Source organism: Fringilla coelebs (genome assembly GCF_963513975.1).
Source record: "Fringilla coelebs genome assembly, chromosome: Z".
NCBI lineage: Eukaryota > Metazoa > Chordata > Aves > Passeriformes > Fringillidae > Fringilla > Fringilla coelebs.
The window spans coordinates 33103310-33125822 of NC_140031.1; the positions used below are offsets into that span (position 1 = coordinate 33103310).

The window sequence follows — 22513 nt, forward strand, 5'->3', positions numbered from 1 at the left end:
AACTCCTTTACTAAGAACAGTACTTACCTCAGATACATGTGTAAAATGCCCACTGACTTTAGTAAGTGTGCTTGGTGAATATGAAATAAATACTGTTAGATTTTAACTTTAAATACCAGATGAATTTTCCTTGTACCCATGATATTTTTTTAGGCTAATGCAAAATATACATGCATTCTTTTCTCATTCATTATGGGAATTAATGTGACTCTCTTTTATCTGTATATATGATCTTCAGATTATTGTCATGGGAGTGTATGTTTTTATAAACACATATATATGATTTTTTTTTCCTAATGATATCAAGCTGTATAAAATCTAATTTGTAAGTTAAATAATAAACTGCTTGAGAGTAGAATACTTAACTTTCACCTTTTTTTTGTGGATTTTTTTTGTTTGCTTTTAGGAGTGTTTTTTTGGTGGGGGTTTTTTTGGATTTTGGCAGGGTTTTTTTGTGTTTGGTTTTTTGGTTTCTGGTTGGGTATTTCGTTTGGCATCAGCATATAATCAGGCACACATTTAGTTATTTCAAGATGTCATCTATCTTCTCATGTTTCTGATCAGGATTCTTCACAATGTAAGGGGTTTTTTTTGCATTTTGAGGTATTTCAATATCACTTTGTACAATTGTTTCTTATGTTAAGCTATTGTATTACAGTCTTACATGGAATAATAAGATAGAATTTTAATAACCCTTGTAAGGAGCAGAGAGCTGTTAGGCCATATTTGACTTTCAGTTGACTACAGTTTTGTCAAAGTTAATCACTAGCATGGAGGTTATTTCTGTTCCCCTTTTTGCAGAACAACATTTAATATTATTTAAATTAGGGCAAATTTTTAAAACATTACTTCTGAAAGGAGTGATGTGAAATATATTGGTACAAAGATTGAATAAGTCTTGTTGGTTGTCGGTCAAGTGCAACAAGACTGAGAGTTTGTTTGCATGATATTTATTTGAACTAAATCCCTAACAAGGCTCGTCTGCTAATTGGACTTAGCATTTATGTTGCTAAGTGAGAAGCATTTTGGCTGCAGTATAGGGTGGTAAGACCTACCCAGTGGAATAAACAACTAACATCTGTTATCCTGTCCTGCTCCAGCTTGTCTTTTACCACTTAAGTACTTCAGCCCTAGAGTCAAGGTTATGGAATGTGCAGTTCTCTGGCTATGGTGCATATATTGAAAGGGATGAAATAGCACATAGGTAAAGACCAGCCAACCAGGAGATGTTTAGTGCAGCTGGTCCACTTTGCTTTAACCTCTACAAGCCCTACAAATATCAAAACAAAAGCCAAGAGAAGGCTGTATGCTTTTTAGCAGTTTTCAACACAGGAATTCAAGTGAGCTTACAGTGGTCACCATTATAACAGATTTGACATTTAACTACCCTTAATTTGCACTGGTATCTGACACCTTGGTATTTCTTCATATTCTGTGTAGAAACAATTGCTGAATTATAGGGAAGCTCTAGGTAAACATGTTTCAACAGTAACTGCTGTTACAGTTTTGTATGATAATTTTTATTTGTTGTAGTTAAAGCTGCAAGATATTCAATCAAAATTGAATTATTTTGCCTTAAAATAATTGCTTGTTTTCAGTGGTGGTGGATCTCTTTTTTCTGCCAGATTTGATGTTTACCTGTGCTACAGAATTCAACCAACAGCTATGCAATGCAATTACAGGTAATACGTACAGTTTCATCCCTCTTGAATGCTGAACTGGAAAAGCATCTCATATGATCAAGCAGAAATATTGTTAGGATGAAATTTTGATTGTGTATTCTCTTTGTAAAACAGATTTTGACCTCCAACATGGCCAAGTGGCAACAGGAGAAGGAAGATCTACAAGGAAAATTAAAGTTGAGAGAACATCTGTCTCAAACTGCTGGCAAGAGTGAAGCCACACCAGCTCCTTCAAAGAACATTGATTTAGAGATGAAACAGCTGCAGTGCAAACTAAAGGTGACAGAACAGATTATCTAGTTCTGAGAATAATTTGTATGAGCAGTAGTTCATAACTGGGTCAAGCAGGCATACATATACTCCCATATGCCTGCCATTTGTATATCGTAGCCAATGATTAGCAGCTTAGGTGTTAGATTGCCTTTGACGGCAAGCAGAAATGTAGTCATAGACAGAACTACGAGTTCTAAAACAATTTCTGCAGATCAAATAGGCCAAACAAGGAGCCTTGCTGGGTTTTTGCACAATGATTAAGTAGATCTTGTTGGAAGGTGCTGTGAAATTAGTGTGATGAGAATTCAGTTGATTACTTTCTTAATCTAAGAAGGAGAAAAGCAATAGCTGTCTGTGAAAGTGGAGCAAGGAATTTGAGCTAACGGGACAGCAGTGTTGAGTGTGTGTCAGTGTTTGTCTTCAGAGAGACTTCGTTATTATTTTGTATTTTTGTAGATTAGCTGGTAAGAAAATACTGACTGGTTGATGATTTCACTTTTCAGTCTCGGGTGATTTTGTTGCATGTGAATGATGCAGAGACTTGACTGTGTTGTTCTGAAAGCTTTCTCAGCAGATGGCCTGGCTCAAACATATTAATTCTTCTCTTCTCACTGGAGGAAATATATTTGCAACAGTATGTATTCAAGTTTTTTTTTTTTCCAATTGTTTTCTGTTAAATAGTAGAGGAAGGAGAAAAGGTCAAAATGGTGCAGCTTCGTGCTGCTAGAAGAAACTCAACAGTAGCAAGAAGTCTGCCAAAGGATCAACTAGGAGAAAAGGCTCTGTTACATGGTCAACGCAGCTGACTCTAAATGCTGGATTAGCTGTGCTAGCACATGAGATGTGGGTAATGCTCAGACCTCTGAGCTGTTGATGGTAATCATGGTATTACAGATCATGGCTATTGCACACTGGATGCATAACATCTAAATTCAGGGATTAGAAAAGGTAGGTCACATTGATAAAGAGATGAGGCCAGCAGGGAGTAGCCATGAAAAGGCACATAAATTGATCTGCTTTAATTATGAGAAAGAGGTCTTAAAAACATACACACTGTCTTCTTGAGTATTGTTTTCAGGTTTGGGATTGAATAATCTGCTTCTGTTGCTGTTAATTAGGGTTGTACCTTTTAGATGAGTATCTTCATTATCCAGATACCTAGCAGTCAATTGATCTATGCAGGTAAGAAAAATAAAAAAATGGGGATTTATTTTTTTAATGGCTTAAGAGTAACACCCATGCTAGAAGCCTACTCTATTTGTCTGCCAAATGTGAACAGCAAAATAAATTGCTGAAAAATCAAAGGTTTTTTTGTTTCTGCAGCAGAGGAAATATTTAGCAAGCATATATAAATCTGATATCAAAAATACTAGCATGACTTTTAATTCCTTCTTAAAGATATATTAAATTTTTAATGAAAAAATAAATCATGTATGCAAAACTATATTTAGGATGGAGCTAGTCTGTGACCCCAAATGCTAAGTAGTAGAGTAAATTCACTGGTTTCTGAATTGGATGAGAGTTTTGAATATAAGGAGCTCAAAAACTACTTAAATCAAGTTTTTGAAATTCTTAACTTTATTTAAAGCTAGTTTAAGTCTTGCAAGTCATTTCTTAGCAGAAGAATTTGACAAAGGGTTTTCAATTATTGTTTCAGGCTTTCTGGCTGACTTAAAGGTGAGACACATAGTTATTCTCCTGAATATCTGAATGTCTAAGCAGCAAAAGCTTTCCTTATAGCTCAAAATGTCCAAGTACCTAGCCTTACTGGTTAATTTCTTTTCCTTAGCTCTGTCTTTGCAGTGCTTGTTTACATTGTATGTAATGACTCCTGTATCTGTGCCAACAGGAAGAAATGTGTTAAGTGTGGGTGGTGAGTTCAGAAGCAAAATACCGTAAGCATATGTCTTTGCCTCTGAATGTGTGCAGAGGCCCACCTAAGTACTCAAGTTCATGTCTGGTGTGTAAACCACGTAACTGGGTGCTCTGCTTTATGCTAATGGAACTCAAGCTCCACAAACAGGTCTCAGGAAACTCAGGAATATTCTGCTGGCATACATCATTTTAACAATTTTCTGGTTATACCTCACATTATAATAATAGTAAATAGACTAGACAAGTTATTAAGAACAATATTTTACATCTAACTATGCACACAAGAATATATACTCCCCTTGAGGTGCGCAGAGTTATGTGCAATACTCCCATTAATGTTAATAGGCATTACAAGTCTGCACCGAGCAATTCTCCTGAAGTATCATTGTTTACAGCATGTCTGATCTGTTTACTTGTTGTTTATACATAGTGAGTAAAAAGCTGTAGTACAGTGGTTAAGTCTGTATACATATAGGCAGATAGATATTTGGTGCATATGCTTAACATGTATCTTTTGGCAACACCTTTTGGAGTTCTGAAATATCTCTATGTGGTGTGTTTGAGCTGCCATTTCAGCAATGGCATTCAATGCATATGCTCAGATTGCTATGATGGCTACTTAGTTAAATTTCTTTCCTTTTTTTTTTTTCTGTAGAATGATTCAGTTTTTCTGCATTTAGATCTTGGGTAGATGGTACGAGTAATTTCCTGGAGGAATAGAAGCACTTTTTTTTCTTATTATATACAAACAGGAATGGCCAACACTATATAAATGTATAAATGTCCTTCACTGGAATATGTGCCTGAAAATTAGGATCATACCTGCTTGTTAGTGAAACGTAGAATTTGTGTTAGTACAGACAAATGGAAATGTCTTTGTCTTGTGCTTTGAATTTCAGGAGACATTAAAGCAACCACTCTTGTAAATTGTCTGTATTTCTTAATACTTAAGATGAAAGGAATTACTGGACATTCTTGCTGTATAGATATAGATTCCTTGTGATGTAGAACTGTACCATTCAAAAATTCAGTTCAAATGAAGATCCAGTTTTACTTCTCTTCTGTTACATTTTATTCTGACCATGCCATGGAAGAGAAAATGTGGTCCTGATTGGTGCTTGCAAGTGTCCCAGAGAACATCTAGTAGCCATACATTTTTAGAACAATGGAAATGCACTGATTTTCATCATATTCTCCAAGGAATGTAGTTCTGCTTAAGTGCTTCTAGAAAGTAAGAACACTCCTTTTATACCAGCTGATTTCTAAGAATCTTCACAAAATACATGGAAATTTACTCGGATAATTTTTTTCAGTATTTCCTGTTGACTGTGATCACATTCGGTATTTATATTATTTATATGTTAATATTTTTCAGTATAGAATTCGAACACCGAGATCGCTAAGCAGTCGACCACCATTAAGTCACTGAAAAAACAAGTCCAGGAAAAAGAAGAATGGATTCGGGAGCTACAGGCGAAGTATGGTGCCCCTTCTATCCATTGTGTCTGGTGCCACCCAGTGGCAGCTGTAAAATTGATACAGCGTCAACTCTTCGATTCTTAAGAGAACGATGTGCTCTTTTTATTGCAGTCTTGCATAGTGTTACAGGGATATTTTTGAAACTGGAGCAGTTTATGCTTAAATTGCGGTTTTTATAAACTGATGCAGCTAGCCACAGTATCTGTATGGCAGTAAGAATACCTTAAGTGGGAACTCAGGCTGTTTTATCCTTGATGTAAGTCGAAATGAATTCCTCAGCACTGTTAAACACAGTCTTTCAAATTCAGTAATTCTTTGCCTAGGGGCTAAGAGACATGTCAAGGTTCAGATGCTTAAATAAGATTAAATAGCTAGTCTTATATTCATAAAAAAGTTCAAAAGGACAGTTCTATTTGTTTCTATTGAATTGATTTAGGTCTGTTATTCATTTTGAAATTCAAAAATTGTCAAATGTGCAACTGATATTTTTATTCTGCCTACTGTAACTGATATAATACTGTTCTTCAATTATATTACTAAATCAACTATTAAAAAGCTATGTGTATCTGAATTTCTTGTCTGCCCATGATTTTAACTCCTCTAACCCTTCTGATTTTTTAATTGAAAAAAGAATGCAGTTTGCTCATCTTAAAGTAGTTCATCTGAAAATAGCCCATTTTAGAGCCCTAAAAATTATTAAATTGTAGATTGTTTATTTTCTGTTTCAAAGTGAATTTTTCCACCATAAGATTCCAAATTGAAAATAGTTATTGGGTGGCATGCTTTCTTTATAAAATAGATATTGTTTTTTTATAAGCTGTATAGTATAATAACTAAAATAGCAGTAAGAGTATAAAGGTGAAAGAGATCAAAGAAATTTTTAGATGCATTGTATTCCTGTTTTGTTGGTTTTTTTTTTTTTAATACAGTATTGACATTGTATTAAGAGTCCTGTATTCCTGAAAATACTGCCATTCATTTTGCTTTCATTGGAAAAAAGTTCCACATATCTGGACATATTTAGGTATTGCTTATGTTTATATTTAAAATATTAATTTGTGTTGTAATAGTGGAAGCATTGTATAAGGCATAATTTTCTCATTGAATAAAGATTACTCTATAGTACATGAGAGTTTTGGGGGTTTTACAAGAAGTTTCTGACAAAAGCTGATGTTATTTCTAGGGATAGAGTTTTTTCAACTATTTCCGTGTATTACTAAGTTGGAGGAAAGGATCCTTCCCCATTTCACTTTCTTTTGAAAATAATTTTGCAAAAGATAGTGTTTGAATGATTGTTTGAGACATCAAAGGAATTTAATTAATTGAATTTTGTGAGCTCAGCAGGTTTGTTTTCCCTTTTTTTGATAATAGTTTCAGCATTATTGTGATTTCAGTTCCAACAAGCAAAAATCAAATCAAAAATATATTGCATATTTAGAAAAAGATCTGTTTAATAAAAGACTGAAACTGGGTTTAGTACTTGATAACCAAGTAAATTGAAAGAACTGCATCAGCATTCATTTTTGAAAGTATTGTAATGCTATAGATATGATAGATTGTCTACTGCTTTTATACCTTTTAGTTGCACATTAACCAAATTTTCTAGCAGTGATATGCATTCCAACTTTTTCCTCTGCAGAATTCCTGAGTTGGAGAGGGATGTTACTATGAAAAGACATTTAATAGAAGACTTAAGGTCTCGCCTAAAAGCCAATCAAGAAAATGAGAAAATCTCAATTGAAACATTGGAAAGTCTTGAGAGAAAGGTACCACTTTCTTGCTATTCCTAGTTTTTGAAAAAACAGAAGCTGGTGGATTTACAGAAGTTATTTCAACACACTATACATATTAAATCAATATATTGCTTAAAGCAAAGAACATACAGTTAATTGAAGGGTGTAATTCCTTCCACTATAATTTCTATGAAATCAGTATATGGTGATAGCTTGAATGGATTCAGCATAATTTAATTTATCTTTGTTATAGGTGTAATTAAATATTAAAGTATTCAGAACACACAGTTGCAAGGATATGCTGTAAGTAGTGGGATTTAGTTTTATGCATTGTAAGTTCATAAAATATAGTAGACCTGAAACAAGGGTGATTTTACATGACATATGCTAATAAAGTCCATGCATCTCTCCTGGCTATAGTAGTTAAATGCTTTAATATGTTAATCTATTTTCTACTACAGTGTTATGAATGATTCACAGTTCTTAGCTTAAAGTAATTCTAACTGTGTAGGTAGTGCTTGACTTCTGTAGCAAATTATTTTCTCCTGCAAAATTTTAGGATGATTTCACTGAAAGTAAGAGAATTTGGATGTGATTTGGCGTATTTCTGTTATCCAACTGATGCATTGCACTTTGGCCTTCGATGCCAGAAAAAGATCATAATGTTTGGTTGTCTGTCAGGTTATGCAGCTTATGACCCCAAAACAGAAATAAGCAACCTGCTAGTTTGCTTTTGTTTGCTTAAAATGCAAGTGCTTGCTGAGTGACACAAGCACTATTCCTGCTTGCAGTCATGCAGCATTTTCAGCTCCAAAGAGAGCTAATGTATAACCCTCCGTGCTAAAGATAAGGTGTTAGTAAGAAATCCACGGCCAGAAAGTGAGAACGTCAAGTAAGCAAGGGAGCTTGAAGGAGAAAAATACCTGGTTTTGGTTTTGGATAAAAGATTTAGCATGGAATCATGTGATTTACTGCTGTACTTTGAGTATTTGAAGCATTGCATTTCCAAAGAATCATATTCCATACATTATTTTGATTATTCCATGTGGAAAATCAGCTTGATAAATTTTACATTATCTTCAGCAAAAGATCAAAGAAATTCCCTGTTACTCAATATTTTCAGGAAAACTTTGTGATTAGCACTATACGAAAGCTGAACAATTTTTAGGAGCATTGGTTTTTTTCATTTTTGCCCCCAGTCAGTATTTGCACTAGATATTCATTATCTAAAAAGCTTTACAGACTATTAACATATAGTTCTTTTCTCAGCTGAGTTTGAATTTATGTTTTTATCTCTGACAAAAGAAATCAGTTGAAATTGTGTTTTACTCCCTTTTGCAAGTACTGTGAGTTTAAAATATATATGAACAAACAGCTCTGAGCTTTTCTTTATATTTAATGCCATTCAAAACTTTATGTAACAAGGTTTTGTGTGAACTGATCTCTACTGGATCAACAGTAGAAGTTTGTTAAAGTCTGCAATTTCAGAAAAAGATACTTCAGTAATATGGTTGTATTTTTTTATGTAATATAGGTATGCTTAGCTCTGATTTTATTCAAATTTTGAAGTTTTCTATTGTGATAGTCAATGCTCTTTCATTATTTCAGGTGAAGGCACTGGCTGAAGACAAAAAAGCTTCCATTGATTCAATGAAACAAAGGTTCAGTGTATGAAAGAGGAGTCTCAGTATGAGCAGATGTATCACAAAGCTAAAGATGATTTGGAGAAAAAGGTATAATTAGAGTTTTGATGGCTCCACTGTGGAACTTTTTCATATCTCACTTTAAAATGAAAAGTTGCAAGGTCATCAGCTTAAACTTTCAGTACAGAAAGGGGGAAAATTGCAGAATAATAGTAATCTGTTTCTTTGATGTAATTCAGTCACGCTTTTGAAATTTATGTATGGTCTGAAACATGGACATAATGACTGAAAATGAAATTTCTTTTTGCCGTGAAATTACATACTATATGTTGCAAATGAAGTATTCTGTGATGTCACCTATTGTGTCAGAGGTTGTTTGTTCATTCATTTGTTTGTAATCTACCATACCTCCCCGTCAGCTTTTATCATAGCACTCCTGTGTTTCTGTGGATGTGTTTCAGGATCTCATGATGGCTAAACTAGAGAGAAAAGTGATTGAGAATGAATGTGCTATGACTGAGCTTGAAACTGCTGCATCTCAACAACTGCATGGCTTGGCTAAGCAGAGTACACAGGCTTTGGAAACTCTACTGAAGGAGCTGCTGCTCACCAGTGACAAAGTAGAAGAATTCAAGACATTTGTGAAGGTTTGAATGTTAATTTTCTTTTGAGTGTTCACCTGAGCAAAGGTACTTGTAATTGAAAGCAAAATGTAAAAGATCAAGCAAGGCTTGGATGCACTCCCTGGTCCAGAACAGTGTTTGTAGTTGCTGCAGTGTTCTGGTGTCAGGTCTGAATAAGGAGAAAGAATAACTACCCCTCTCCCAGCCTTTCAAATACTTCTATAACTTTTATTGGTCATCTTTTTATATATGACTGACATATACTTGGTCCCAAAAGAAAGTGCTTAGTTGTGTATCAGATTACTTTGCAGCAAATAAATTCCCAACACGTTTAATATAATAATTCATATCTATCGGTTATGGGGAATTACTGCATTTTCCATATGCATGTGCTTCTTGTTTTAGAAATACTATATAAGGAAGCCTCTGTATTGCAAAATGGAAAGCAGTTTTAAGAGCAGTATGTAGAATATTGTTTCCTTATATTCCTGCCAGGAAAGTGGTCACAGCATCAGCCTAAAGAGCTCAGGAAAGGTTTTAGCAATGCTCTTATGCACGTAGTGTTACACCTGGAGATGGTGCTGAGCAGGGCCAGAATTTGGACTTTGATGATCTTTGAGGGTCTCTTCCAACTCAGAATATTTTGTGATTTTATTAAAGTAGTGCGTATGTGTATATATATATATATATATATATATATATATATACACACACACAGACACATGCAACTTTCAAAGAAGGCTATTGTTTTTTAGCCCATGAATCAGTTACTTCTCTACTGCTCTTGTATTTCTAAGAAGTGAGAAGTAGAAGTGAGCTGCTTTCAGATATGTTTGAGCAAGGCTGAAGCATTCAAAGTAAAGAGTAATGGTATTTTGATGCACTGGAACAAGAAAGCATATAAAGTCACTCTACATGGCAGTGTTCAGACCTTTAGTATTTGCCTGAAATCATCCCATGTTCAGTTCTGTTGCTAAGTTCATATAAATTTCCTTATGAAAAAAGACTGAACAATGTTCAATATTGCTTTAGAATCCTAAATTCAAGTAATTCATAAGCTAACTCATCTAAGGTGAAAATAATGATTGGTTTTAATAAAAGAGTGCCTGTTATTTTAAAAGCTAGATACTTTATTTTTAAAGTTTATTATTAAAGTGATTAATATTTTCTGTTTCCCTTTTGACGTGACTGTTGAAAAAGAGGTATAAAACTGATCATTATGCCCATTTGTTCAGAAATATGCTGCCTATTCCTGAACAGAGTATAAATTTTCATGAGAGGAAATGTGCTTTCTTCTAATTCTGAATGCTTACTCTAAGAGGAAGAAATAGGTGTTCTTTCCACAGCTGCATGCTTATTTTTGGCAAAATATGAAAAAGCCTGAATTAATCTAATGTATTATCTATTATTTTTAATTAAGTACTCCTATGTCACTGATGACGGAGAGAAGCAATTCAGTCTCCATGAAGACTGCTATGAGCTTTGGAATGTTTTCACTGAATAAAGTGAAAGTAGCAGTTACAGAAATAAGGAGATAAAAAATCATGCTGTCAATATTTTACATAGTTCATAATGAAAAGTTTTTCAAAAATTAGAAAATGAGAAAGTAAAAGATCTTCTGTTCTCAAAAGTAACAGTAGTGAGCAAGATCTATTATCAGCTATTATCTTAACTTCATTCATTGTTGAAGGAGATGGCACCTTCATTGTTAATTACCATGAATATTCATTAGCATTTTCATGGTTACACTCGATGTGAAAAAATGTAAATATGAAATAAGAATAAGAATAATAACAACCTATTTTTTTTTGCCTGAATATAAAGAATTTGTATGAATATTTCAGGTAACAGTTTTGCTGATTTCTGTTCCTCTGCAGAACGATTTTTTGAAAAGAAAGATAGTGTCTATAAGTAAACTACTTTGTTTAGTTGGGTGCTAAAATCAGATTTTATTAACAGTATACCACCATAAAAAAGTAAAATCCTTAGCAATTCAGCAGAATTGTGCAGTATATTATGTGAATCCTGTTAAAATATCTCTTGTGTACCTGATGTTATAATGAGATACTGTGATAATACTTAATGTAATAAGTAGCAATACTCTTTCCTCTTGAAGAGTACAGCTCTTCTTTTGAAGTCTGGTCTGCCTCATTTCTTTTCTTCTGGATAGCTGTCAGGTTTTTGTCCCCTGACCTTGATTCTCACTCCAGTTCCAGTAATTCAAATAATTTTTTCTATACCGAGATCAAGTTTCACCTATATATATATCACTTAAACAGGTTAACAAAATTGTATGATCCTCTAAATCTTTGTCTGCTATTCTGGTCACTTCATAGGCTTTACTTGTTTTTTAGAGTGCAAGTGTAATTTTCTCCTGATTCTTAAACTGAATGCAGTTACTTTTTCTACCCATTCCACATCTCTTGTGACATTATATAGTTCTTTTTTAACATACAATAATTAAATAATTTGAATTGTTAATTAAGTTGTTGCTAGTTACAGCTATAAATGGGAGAAGAGGGTAATTTCAGAGAAGAGTGTGAGTGTTTATAGCTGGCAGTGTTACTTGCTTTTAAAGTTATTGATAATACAGAACCACAGGATCCTGGATCTATTTGGGTCAAGATAATAAGTTACGAAACCTAGGGAAGAGGTTTGTGGTAGAAATCTGATATACACCAGTGGATCACTGTAGAGGATGTGATGACTTACTAATTGAGCACATATTTGTAATGGAATGGAATAAAATGTTGTACTGCTGTGATCACCCCAATTTGGGACACTTTCACAATGAGCTAAAATCATTAGATTGTAGAATCTAGTAATAATTTCCAAAAATGCTGAAACAAATGCTTGTAAGCAAAGGTTGCTGTGTCCAATATGTTTTAAGGGATTATTGGATTTGTTTTTGTTGGAGTGTGGGATAGGAATCAGGTATTTTGTGCAGAATGACTTCCAGAGGGAACCAACAGGTTAATTCAGAGCAGTTCATTTTCCCAAAGCTGGTATAAGGAAGATACAGGCTAGTAGGAAATGTGACTAGAAATTGTGGACTGTAACAGTTTATTAAGTAACCAAAAAACCACTGTTTCATAATTAGATGGTAAGTCCTTATAAATTATCTTCTTCATTTTGGTAGGAAAGAGAGGAAAAGATTTAGAAATAAAAGGCAACATAAACAAAGTGGAAAATGGATTATAGATAATAACCTGAAAATATAAGCAACAATGGAATATAAAAGATGGATAAGATGCTGAAGAAGTCAAGAGGAAATCTTTGGTAGCAAGGCCAAGAACAGTGGTAAACAGGCAGGATTTAATAATGTACTACTTCTACTAAGGCAGCTATTACAGTGCAGATTTAATCTATTATTAGATAAAAAAACTCTGTAACTGTGTAAAGATAGAGCAAATAAAAGTATAAAATACATAAAACTAATATGATAAAATGAATACTTCTGTTTTGTGTCTGGAATGAAGTAGGTTGATGTCTTACGAAGATGCTGCAGCATCCTTAATCTGTTAGTAGCCAAGAGAAGATTTTTAACATTTTCTAGAAAGAAGTACGATTTTTGGATTGCAAATTTTTACAGCTTACCACTATATAGAGCTGGTTAAGAAATATTTCTCTTGCTGATCCTCATTTTGAATAAGTATTCAAAGTTAATGCATATATATTACAACACTGCCTAGAGTCTAAAAGAATGATAATACTGAGTCAGTATTCAGAAAAAGAAGTATTTTATGTTCATTAATTTGACCTCATTTCTGAATAAAATACTGATAAGAAATTCAATTATTGAGGTATTAAAGCATGAGAGTATAGTTATACTTGTTAGAGTACCTTTATGGAAAGCAACCTGTATTGAGTAAATCTGTTTTTTTTCTGGAGAGTAGTACAAGTCAGTTGATAAAGGTTACTATTTGTTTTAATGTACCTCTTTTTTAGGATGTCTGACTTACTACTGAGATGTTCAGATAAAAAAATTAGTAGTATCAATAGTGTGTTAAATGGATTAAAAATATCTTATGCAGTCAATCTGAAAAATAAATCATAAAATGTAGCTGTGTTTTTGAGTTCTGTAATGACCAGAACTAAACTCAATTATTAAACATTTTCATAAAATTAATATCCTGATATAATTTTTCCATAGTATGTATCAAGACTAAGAATTAATAATGAAAGTAGGGCTGTAAATAAATATCAACTCGGCCAAATAAAGCAGTTTTATTGCAGAAAAATGCAAATATCTGGAAGAGGGATCAGGTGGCTGTGAGAGTACTTCAGGTGCGTTTTCTAGAGCTCCTGTCTTTATCCCACCCCCCGCTTCCTTCAGCACCATAAATTCTCTTTGAATCATGCATTCAATTTTTATGGTGTACCATTGCTCAGGATTTTCTATAACATGTACTGTCAGATCCTCAGGTGGATCTGCCAGTTATGTGAAGCACAGCATCCAGAGCAAAATGTTCTTTGTTGTGTGTTTGTAGTACTTGTGAGAACTCATGTAAAAAACAGCCTTTGGATAAAGTTAAAAAATTGCTATTAGACTGCTTGACTGGATTTCTATGGAAAATATAGTAGAACATACTAGTTTACTACAAAGCTGTCAGAATTCCTGCATGAATTCTGTTTTCTGGTATGTTCTATTTTTTTATCCTCCTCTAGACTTTGACTGACCATATGTTTCTGTTAGAGGCTTTTGTAAGCCGAGACTCAGTAGTGTCATCTGTCGTCTGTCCCATTCAACTTGTTCATCAGCAAAACTCACTTTAATCTGCGGTGATGATGCCTGTCTGAGCATGAGAATATCAGAACTTTTCTGACCTTGAGAAGGATTGTTTCAATAAGGCATCTGTATTCAGCTGTGGTGGTAATAAATAGGTGATGGCAGCTGAATGCTTCGAAATCAGTTGAGTGCACTTCTTACTTCCATACTACCTCTGTCATTTGGGACTTGTGTGCCTTCCACTGAGGATACCCTCTGCAGCACAGAGCACATCTGGTGTGTTCTGGCATTGTTCTTGATAGGTCTCCAGTACGACCATCTGATAAAACTGACTGCCAAAATCAAGACCCATGGCAGTTCACTTGGCAAGCTTAATGGATCTAAGTTGGGATCTAACACTCACCCTCTTAAGACAGCTGCCCTCATTTCGGCTACTCAGAGCTGGGCTTAAGCTAAGTGCACTTCCCCCTCACTCTCTTGTTTGACATACATCTATGTTCAGCAGCCACATGTGTCAGAGGACTTACTTCACCTTGGCTTGGCCAGGTGGTGTTCTGCCAGTTACTTGCCATTCAGTTTACCTTACATCCTGATATATATCAGTCTCTATTACCTTTCTGCAGTTTATCTGGAATTCTGACATAAGTTTTGCCATGGCATATTTCCTCACTGCTATCTTGGGCTGTAGTTCAAAATACAGGTTTAGGTAAGTTAATGCTTCTGTTGAAAAGTTACACCCCTGAGTGAGCCTCACTCCTCATTTCTGCCCTTACGCAACTTCCTCCCTACTCTGTTTTTTGAATGTCATCATGGACGTTTTCTGGGTCGATTGTGAGCTAGTTCATGAGAATTCAATTAACCTTCTAAAAGCCCACAGCATCAGCTTTTGTGTACCACAGGTCAGAACAGGGACAGGTTTGCATGGTTGTAGGCTGGAGATGCTTGGACTGCCCCTTAGTGGCAGTGCTAACTGAGAATGCTACATAAAACTTTCTCCTCTTGCAAACAATTGGTAATTAATGACTTGTCATATTAAAAAATCTTTTTATTTGGCAAATTCCAGTTATTTGCTATCCTTGTCTTTTTCTCTTGAACTGTTCTGGGTTAGTTCAAAATAGAGCATTGCTAGGTAATATGTTCTTCTCAGGATGGCTGAGAAGAGATCATGTCCTACTTGCTCTTTATCTACAAACAAAACTTCAAAAATATTAGACATAACTAATCGGGTTGGAAGGCATGAATATGGGAAATAATCAGTTGGTTTTTATCAGGTTTACAACGTGAGAGAATCACAAGTACATTGCTACAGTCTTTGCTTTCAGTCACAAAGTCAGTTCTTCAGATAGAAGAAAATCCTTGCAGGCGACTCTCTGAATTCTCCAGTTACAGTGAGACAGCAAGAGATGTTCTTCATAGAACTTTGCTGTTGCAGAATATATTCTCAAACCCTGTGGATTCAGTTTTCCTGGCAGTACTAGTGCTCCAACGTCTTCAGGCCCAGGATGTGCGGAATCTAATTTTTCAGATGGATACCGAGATCAGATGCAGAATGATCATTTGTTTCTGTATCTGAAAAAAGAAGCACATAATGGGCAACTGTAAAAATAATTGGCAAAAACAGACTAACTTTTTGTGGAAATAGAACTATGATATGCTATACAGATGAAAACTGGTTTATTTTGAAAATTTTATGCAATTGTATCTGAACTGTGCCAATTTGGAAGTGTTGTTTGACCAAACAAAGATTTCTTCAGTGAGTCACTGGGACATTTTGCAAACAACAGCAGATATTATCACATAAATCAGCACTGTCAGTTTTGATTTGGAAGTGGACATCTTTAATATGACTTCAAGTTGCTAGAAAATTTCCCCCCCTGAGAACACTTGAGAGCCAAAAGATAAGTATATTTCATTTATTACACTCCAAACTGTCAACACTTTACCTAGAAAAGTATACCCAGAGTGATTATTTTGTATTGTGTGGAGTACATGATAAGTCTGCCAATCTGTGTTCAGTCAGAATCAGCTTAATATTTCACTTCAGGAATGCGTTCCACTAAGATGAGAATCGGTATTCTTACCTGTAGAATACACACCTTAAAAGATGGTGTCCTGTATGAAATGCAAAATTTGTGTAACAGAAAATCTCACCATTAAAGAAAATGAGGCATTTATTGCTTCTTCATTGCGCATGCTACTTCAAGAAAAAAAGTAGAAACACAACTTTTATTATGAAATATCAACCTTTCTTGGTTCTGAGAAGAAATTGGTGATAAATTAAGCTAATCTCCATCAGGATTACTCTGCATCTGGGATTTAAGCAAATTGAATCAGAAGCCTGAATAGTGACAGTGAATATCTATTAGACTGTAAACAGAATAATAGGCCTTGTGAATTTTAATGAATTAAGTGAATGGCTGAATTCTTATGGTTTACAGGAGGGCATATGGTTAATGATACATACAGTGTGCCAGGAACAGCATATACTGTAGATGTCTTAATGGAAAAAATCTTGATAAATAAAATGGAAGAATAAAGAGGAAGATGTTGAAAAGCATGACCCTACTCTCCTTTTTCTTTGCTTTTTAGACTTAGAGGAATAGCACTTCACTTTGGTTTTTGACTATGATAGATAAAGACCATAACAGAGTGCAGCTTAAAATATATTGAATGTTTAGAAATGCTACTTTTAATCTAATTCTGTATTAAGAATTTAGGGATGTTAATTTAGATGATTCAACTATGTCTCCAATTTGTAAGGTATGTCAGTTTTTTGTGGCTGTGCATGTATATCTCATGCAAAGTTTAGATGCATATCTGACATACATAGGTGATTTTGTTGATAATGGTGCTATTTTCATTCTTCTTACAGTGGAAGAGAGCCATTTTCACAGACCATGACTCTATAATTGAAGACAGTGTGTGAACAGATCCAACAAACTTGAACTGGAGACTGTTTCAACTAATCTTCAAAAAAAATTCATTTGTGCCTCATTCAAAAAAAAAAAAATCAGAGTAAGTTTAGCAGAGAATGAGATTGAAACAGGATCAGCTGGATCACCTGTGTGCTGCTTGGATACTCTGTACTGCACTACCTGGAAGTGTCTAGCTCCATCTGGGATTTCTTTAAATGGATTGGAGAGACTTCTTTTTAAAGCTCTTAATCCATTCTCTGCTGGACCTAGAAAGATGCTTTGTTTAAAGGTAATGGCTGGTTTGGGGTCTAAAAGACAGAAACAATGTTGACTGGAAAAAGGAATGACTGGAAGACTTCAGAGGTGGACGTGTGAGTACATACTAAAGGCTCTAGGTTTGAAGTGATTAGAAACCCTTTTGGCAAAAAAACCCAAGAAAACTAGAAAAACTTAGAAAGAGGAAAAAGGTCTCCAGTAATGATTTATGTAAGAGTTCATGTAGAAATAATTGTTTAATGTATATCAATCAAATTGCTAAAGTACTCCTCAATATAGAGGGTCTTGTAAGTGTCCACAGTAACTTAGGAAGCTGTGAGTTAAGGGGATTCCCCAAGGCACATACCAAAAGAGAAGTAGGAAGAGCTCTAGGAATCAGAATCATTAAGAAACCAAATAAATTACACTATTTTAAGAAAACACAGTTGCTAAGTTTATAGGATTTTTTAAAGAATCTAAGTAATGCCAGAGATGACCTCTTAAGCTGGGTTTCAGACACATTTGTTTCAGCAGTGCAGTGGTCTTACACAGAGCATCTGATTTATAGTTCTTAGGCTTTTCGTGTGTTTCTGCAGAAAGATAGCACAAGCTTAGACACTGAGCTGAGTGTCAGAAAATCATGGTGTTCTTCACATCTTGGTCACTGACCTGCTATGTGACCTTTGGAGTGTTGCTTCACCTCAGTATTTCTTGGTCTGCCCTGAATATCTTCGTTTGCTACATCTGGTACAACTGTGCTGACTTTGTCCGCCCTAACTGTTCAAGATAATAAACTCCCTAAGATCCCAGGCATCTCTTCCTACACATGTGTGAAGCTCTGATTTCTGTCAGTGCCTTTTTTTCCCCCCTCTGTGTAAATAATTGCAATATATGAAGTTTTAAAGGAATGGTGGTAGTTTTGCTAGTACCTGTGTAAATCAGAAGAAATTCTGTTGAAACCAAAGAATTTACAGCAGGCAAAAAATTAATATAAATGAGGCAGTACTTAAATGCAGAAGCAAGTAGGACTTTAAATTATTATTATTATTATTATTGCCCATTCCTCATCAATAGAATTTTAGAAACCAATATATTTTGACAGAAATATTCTGCCTGTCATCCCATGCTGATTATATATATTTCAACTCATTCTCTGCTATAAAGAAAACTATTATTTTTTCTCTGCTATAGGTCCCAAAACATGGTAATTGTGCTGAAAATTTAGCAACAGTACAATGAAAATAATGGGGTGTTTGCTGATACTTACCAACCAGCATCAGTCTGAAAACATTTGGGTCTACAGTTCAGGTTTTGGACAGTCCTAAAGCTTAATGTACAGGAGAGATTAGATAATTGTAAAGCTGTAAAATTATATATGACCATAGGTCTGACATATTAGTAGGTACCTGCTGTATGTTCTATAAATGCTGTGTCCAGCTTATGCAATAAATTCTACTTAAAGGTATTACAAAGAATGTAATGAAAAAAAGCAGATTTTTAAGATGAGATTTCAAGAATAAAGTATGATAGCTAAGCAGTTCTCAAGAGAGGATTAGAAAGCAAAAAGAGGAAAAGCTGACCAGTAATAAAAAGCCCCTTAATTTTTATTCTCACAGGGAATTTTAAATCACATAAGTGTGTCATTAAGAATGTAGGGTATATTCTCTACTGAAATATAAACTACATTGTAATTGGCCACAGTAAGTCCATTGCTGTATCTTTGTTTAAATAGGCCTTGTTTTGAACACCATCTAAAATTAAAACTGTCCATGACTTAAGTCACTTTGTCTATGTATTGGTAAATAATTTTTTTTTTTTTTTAGAACATAGCACGGTGTATTCCCTTTCCTTTTCTTATAATATCAAATACAGGTTAAAATATTTTCACTATTCTTCCCTATGGTTTTCTGCATCTGGAGATGGTTAAGAAAATGCAGTCAAAAGAACATTCTCAATTTTGTACTCCAAAATATATACTTATAAAGAAATAATTTGTTTTTAATAGTTTTCAACCTAGAACAAATGGTGTTTTGCTTGAGTCTGTAGGATGAGGTATTTTGGAGAAATGGAGAACCAGCCAAGGAAGACTTCCACCCCTAATGACAGTAGGAATAGCACCATTTAAGCCAGCATGGTTTTACAAATTCAAATCTTGCCCTTGATAGCGATCAGATTATCAAATTTTATGCAATGCAGTTACTAATTCCTGTCACTGTATCTTATTATTCTTATTACATTTTAACTGGGTTTTTGGGGTCTTCAGTACTAAGTGCCAAGTTTTGTATGCCAATACTGAAATTGCTAGACCCTTTTTATACTGTATGACTTGAAGGATTTTCAGAAAAGCCACAATAGGTTTAGCTCTAGTAATTGAAAAGAAAATACTGTGCAAATCTGTGTACACTTCTTCAGATGTCTAGTTTGGGATGTTACAGAATTCACCTTTTCTAGTTCAGAGTCTGTAATTCATAGCTCTGAACCACAGAGAAGGCAGGGCTAGGCTAGGATGTTGTGCTGAAAACTGGAGATAGCTTTTGCTGCTCGGATAGAAGAGAATGATAATATTTTAAATTGCTTAAATGAATCATTCAGATCTTGCCTGTTAGAATCTTAGTTTTGCTCATGTATGTTCAGGTTTGCCTGTGTTAATTGAAAAATCAGGAAATTGTGGAAAAAGGTTGTAGATGCAACCGTGATACCACATTATTTTTTACATTCAGACTGCAATTTCTCTATATTTATATATAATGGAATTCTTTCAGGTCATTGGGTGAGGCTGTTCTTCCAGGCCATGTGTACTTTCATCTTCCACTTATCTCTGTGAGGTTGTGAGCACTATTCTCTGTGCCAATCAAGATAAGACTGTTTGATTTAAATCATATATATTGGTCTGATATTTAGCTTTAGAGGATGTATTTCTTCCTTTCAGATATTAATTGAATTAGCCTTTGAAACTTTGCATCTCTGCTAGCTTTTAGGTATCATACTAATATTCTCTAAAATCACTAAATTCTCTTTAGATTCTCTTAAAGTATCTTTTTTATTTTGGGGGAATTTAACAAATTCAATGTCTTGTTTGTTTACTTTATTCATAATGGAAAAGATAATAAAATATCTTAATTCTTCCAAGTACACAAAACTGTGAGACACATCATGTTTGAACATGTGTATTAATAAATTCTGGAATCACAGCAGAAACTGTGACTGTAGACAGGTAAATAAAACCAACTCGTCACCTTATAAATGTGTCCTGTGTGATATTGGTAAAATAATGTTATTACCACTTTAATATTTTGCCACAGAAATTTGAATACTGAACTTGGTGAAGATTGGTCTTTATGTCCTCTACATCTTTACTTACAGGGCATCTGCTGATTCTCTAAAAATGACATGTGATCTGTGAGAATCATAAGAATTAAATCAACATCCTGAGGCTTTCTCCTTCCCTTGGGTCAGACTGCTGCATGTTATAGCCCTAAGCAAAACAAGTCCATTGTAGTGGTCTGTTTTTGTGTCTTGTCTTGTCCCTTTTCTGATATAAAAAGGTTATGCCTAGAAGGTGTAGTTTTTTCAAGGGAAGGAGCAGAAGTAATTCAAATAACATATATAAATATATTTTAAAAATGAAATTACTAGGGAAGAGTTTTCAGTCATGCTGTGGTATCAGTTTAAACATTATTACTGCAAGTATTTTGAAAGTCATTTTTAGAGAGGGCATAAGGAACAAATAACTATACTTTCATTGAATGCTTATTTCAGCTGCTGAAATAGTATACGACATTATCTCTTTGTGTAATTTTGTCCATTCATTCTGTTTTGTTTTGTTGACTATGAGGTATTTGGGGTTGTAGTATTTCTCAGCCTTTTGCAGCATTAGGATCTAGCCTAACTTTAGGCCAGCAATAAATATTCCACCACAGACGTAGAGTTCTTTAAGCTCATATTCAGTTCTCTGGAATTTCTCTTGCTGTTCACAGATATCTTCATAATGTTTTTGACTTTTTAGGAAACTAACCTCTTCTTAGAAAAGATTTTCCAATTCGTTTTTGGTTGAATGCTTTGAACCACATCCATATACTTTTCTAATCTACAAAACAAGTGAGTTTCTAAGAACACATTACTTGTACCTAAGGACATTTCCATATTGACCTACACACACAATGCTACATATAAAATTGTTCTGTACATTATATTCTTCTGTGTGTTTGTGCTTGGTTGACCAACAGCTGTGGTGCTTGGCCAGCAGCTAACAGCCACACAGTTTTTTGTTGACAGAGGCTTGCTCCCTCGCCCCAGCAGGACTGGGGGAAGAATAGGACAAGCAAAAGGGAGAAAACTTGTGTACTTGTGTGTTAGTAAAGACAGTTTAATGAGGCAAAGAAAGGAGAATAAATCCCCCAAGGAATGTAGAGCAATGCCTAGCCAGTCTCTGAGCAGACAAATCACCATCTCCCTTAGATTTTATTGTTATGTGGTGTGTGTGGGAAATGTCCCTTTGGTCAATTGGGGCTAGCTGTCCATCCCAGCGGTGTTCCCTCTCTACATTTTTTGCATCCCAAGCCCACTTGGTTGTGTGGCAGTATGAGAAACAGAAGACCCTGACACTGTGCCAGTGCTGCTTAGCAATGACTGGTATGTTTTCAGCACTGATTTAGTTACAAATCCCAAACACTACATCTTAGAAGCTGTTGGAAGATAATAAACTACATCTCCATTTGTGCTGTAAGATTAGCCAGCAGGAAAAATACTGAATTTAACAGAGACCTTGGACTCAAACTTGTGACAAAAAAAGAGTGTAGCATCTCTGGAAGGATGAACAGGTAATTTGGGGAACTACAAAGATGTTGTCAAGTATGTGGAGAGAAAATTAGAAAGGCCAAAGCTAAACTGAACCTTAATTTGGCCACTGTGGTTAAAGGATAGATGATCCTGAAGCTCTCTTCCAACTTTGATGATTCTGTGATCTCAGCCAGATGCAGCACACTGTTATTACTATAGTACAAAATACAGTAAAACTTTAAATTATCCATGACTCATGAGACATGGCCTCTGACATGAGATCTGCACCAGTGCAAGACTGAAATCCGGCTATACATAGGTACAGTGCTAGCTAGTGTCAGAATTTGTCTTGGGACCATTAAGTTTCATTGTGCTGCAAACAATAATAGTATGTAAATTAACATGGTAATTACAGGAAAAATTTTGGCATTGCCTTGGTCATACAACATTACTTAAGGCCATTGATCAAATTGTGTTAATTCCAGGATCAACGAGTGTCAGTGTGAGTGTCAGTGTTTTGGGATGTG

At 34.8% G+C, this 22513-nt stretch overlaps 1 protein-coding gene across 1 annotated transcript in view; it reads left to right on the forward strand.

The window, feature by feature from the left end:
• CNTLN (centlein) overlaps positions 1–22513 on the forward strand; it is a gene marked incomplete at both ends in the record, with an annotated part of 182794 nt that overhangs the window by 143973 nt on the left and 16308 nt on the right. Inside the window, 6 exon segments of the mRNA XM_084224713.1 lie at positions 1797–1961; positions 5211–5308; positions 6949–7075; positions 8651–8711; positions 8714–8775; positions 9147–9332. Coding sequence (XP_084080839.1) covers positions 1797–1961; positions 5211–5308; positions 6949–7075; positions 8651–8711; positions 8714–8775; positions 9147–9332 — 699 coding nt within the window.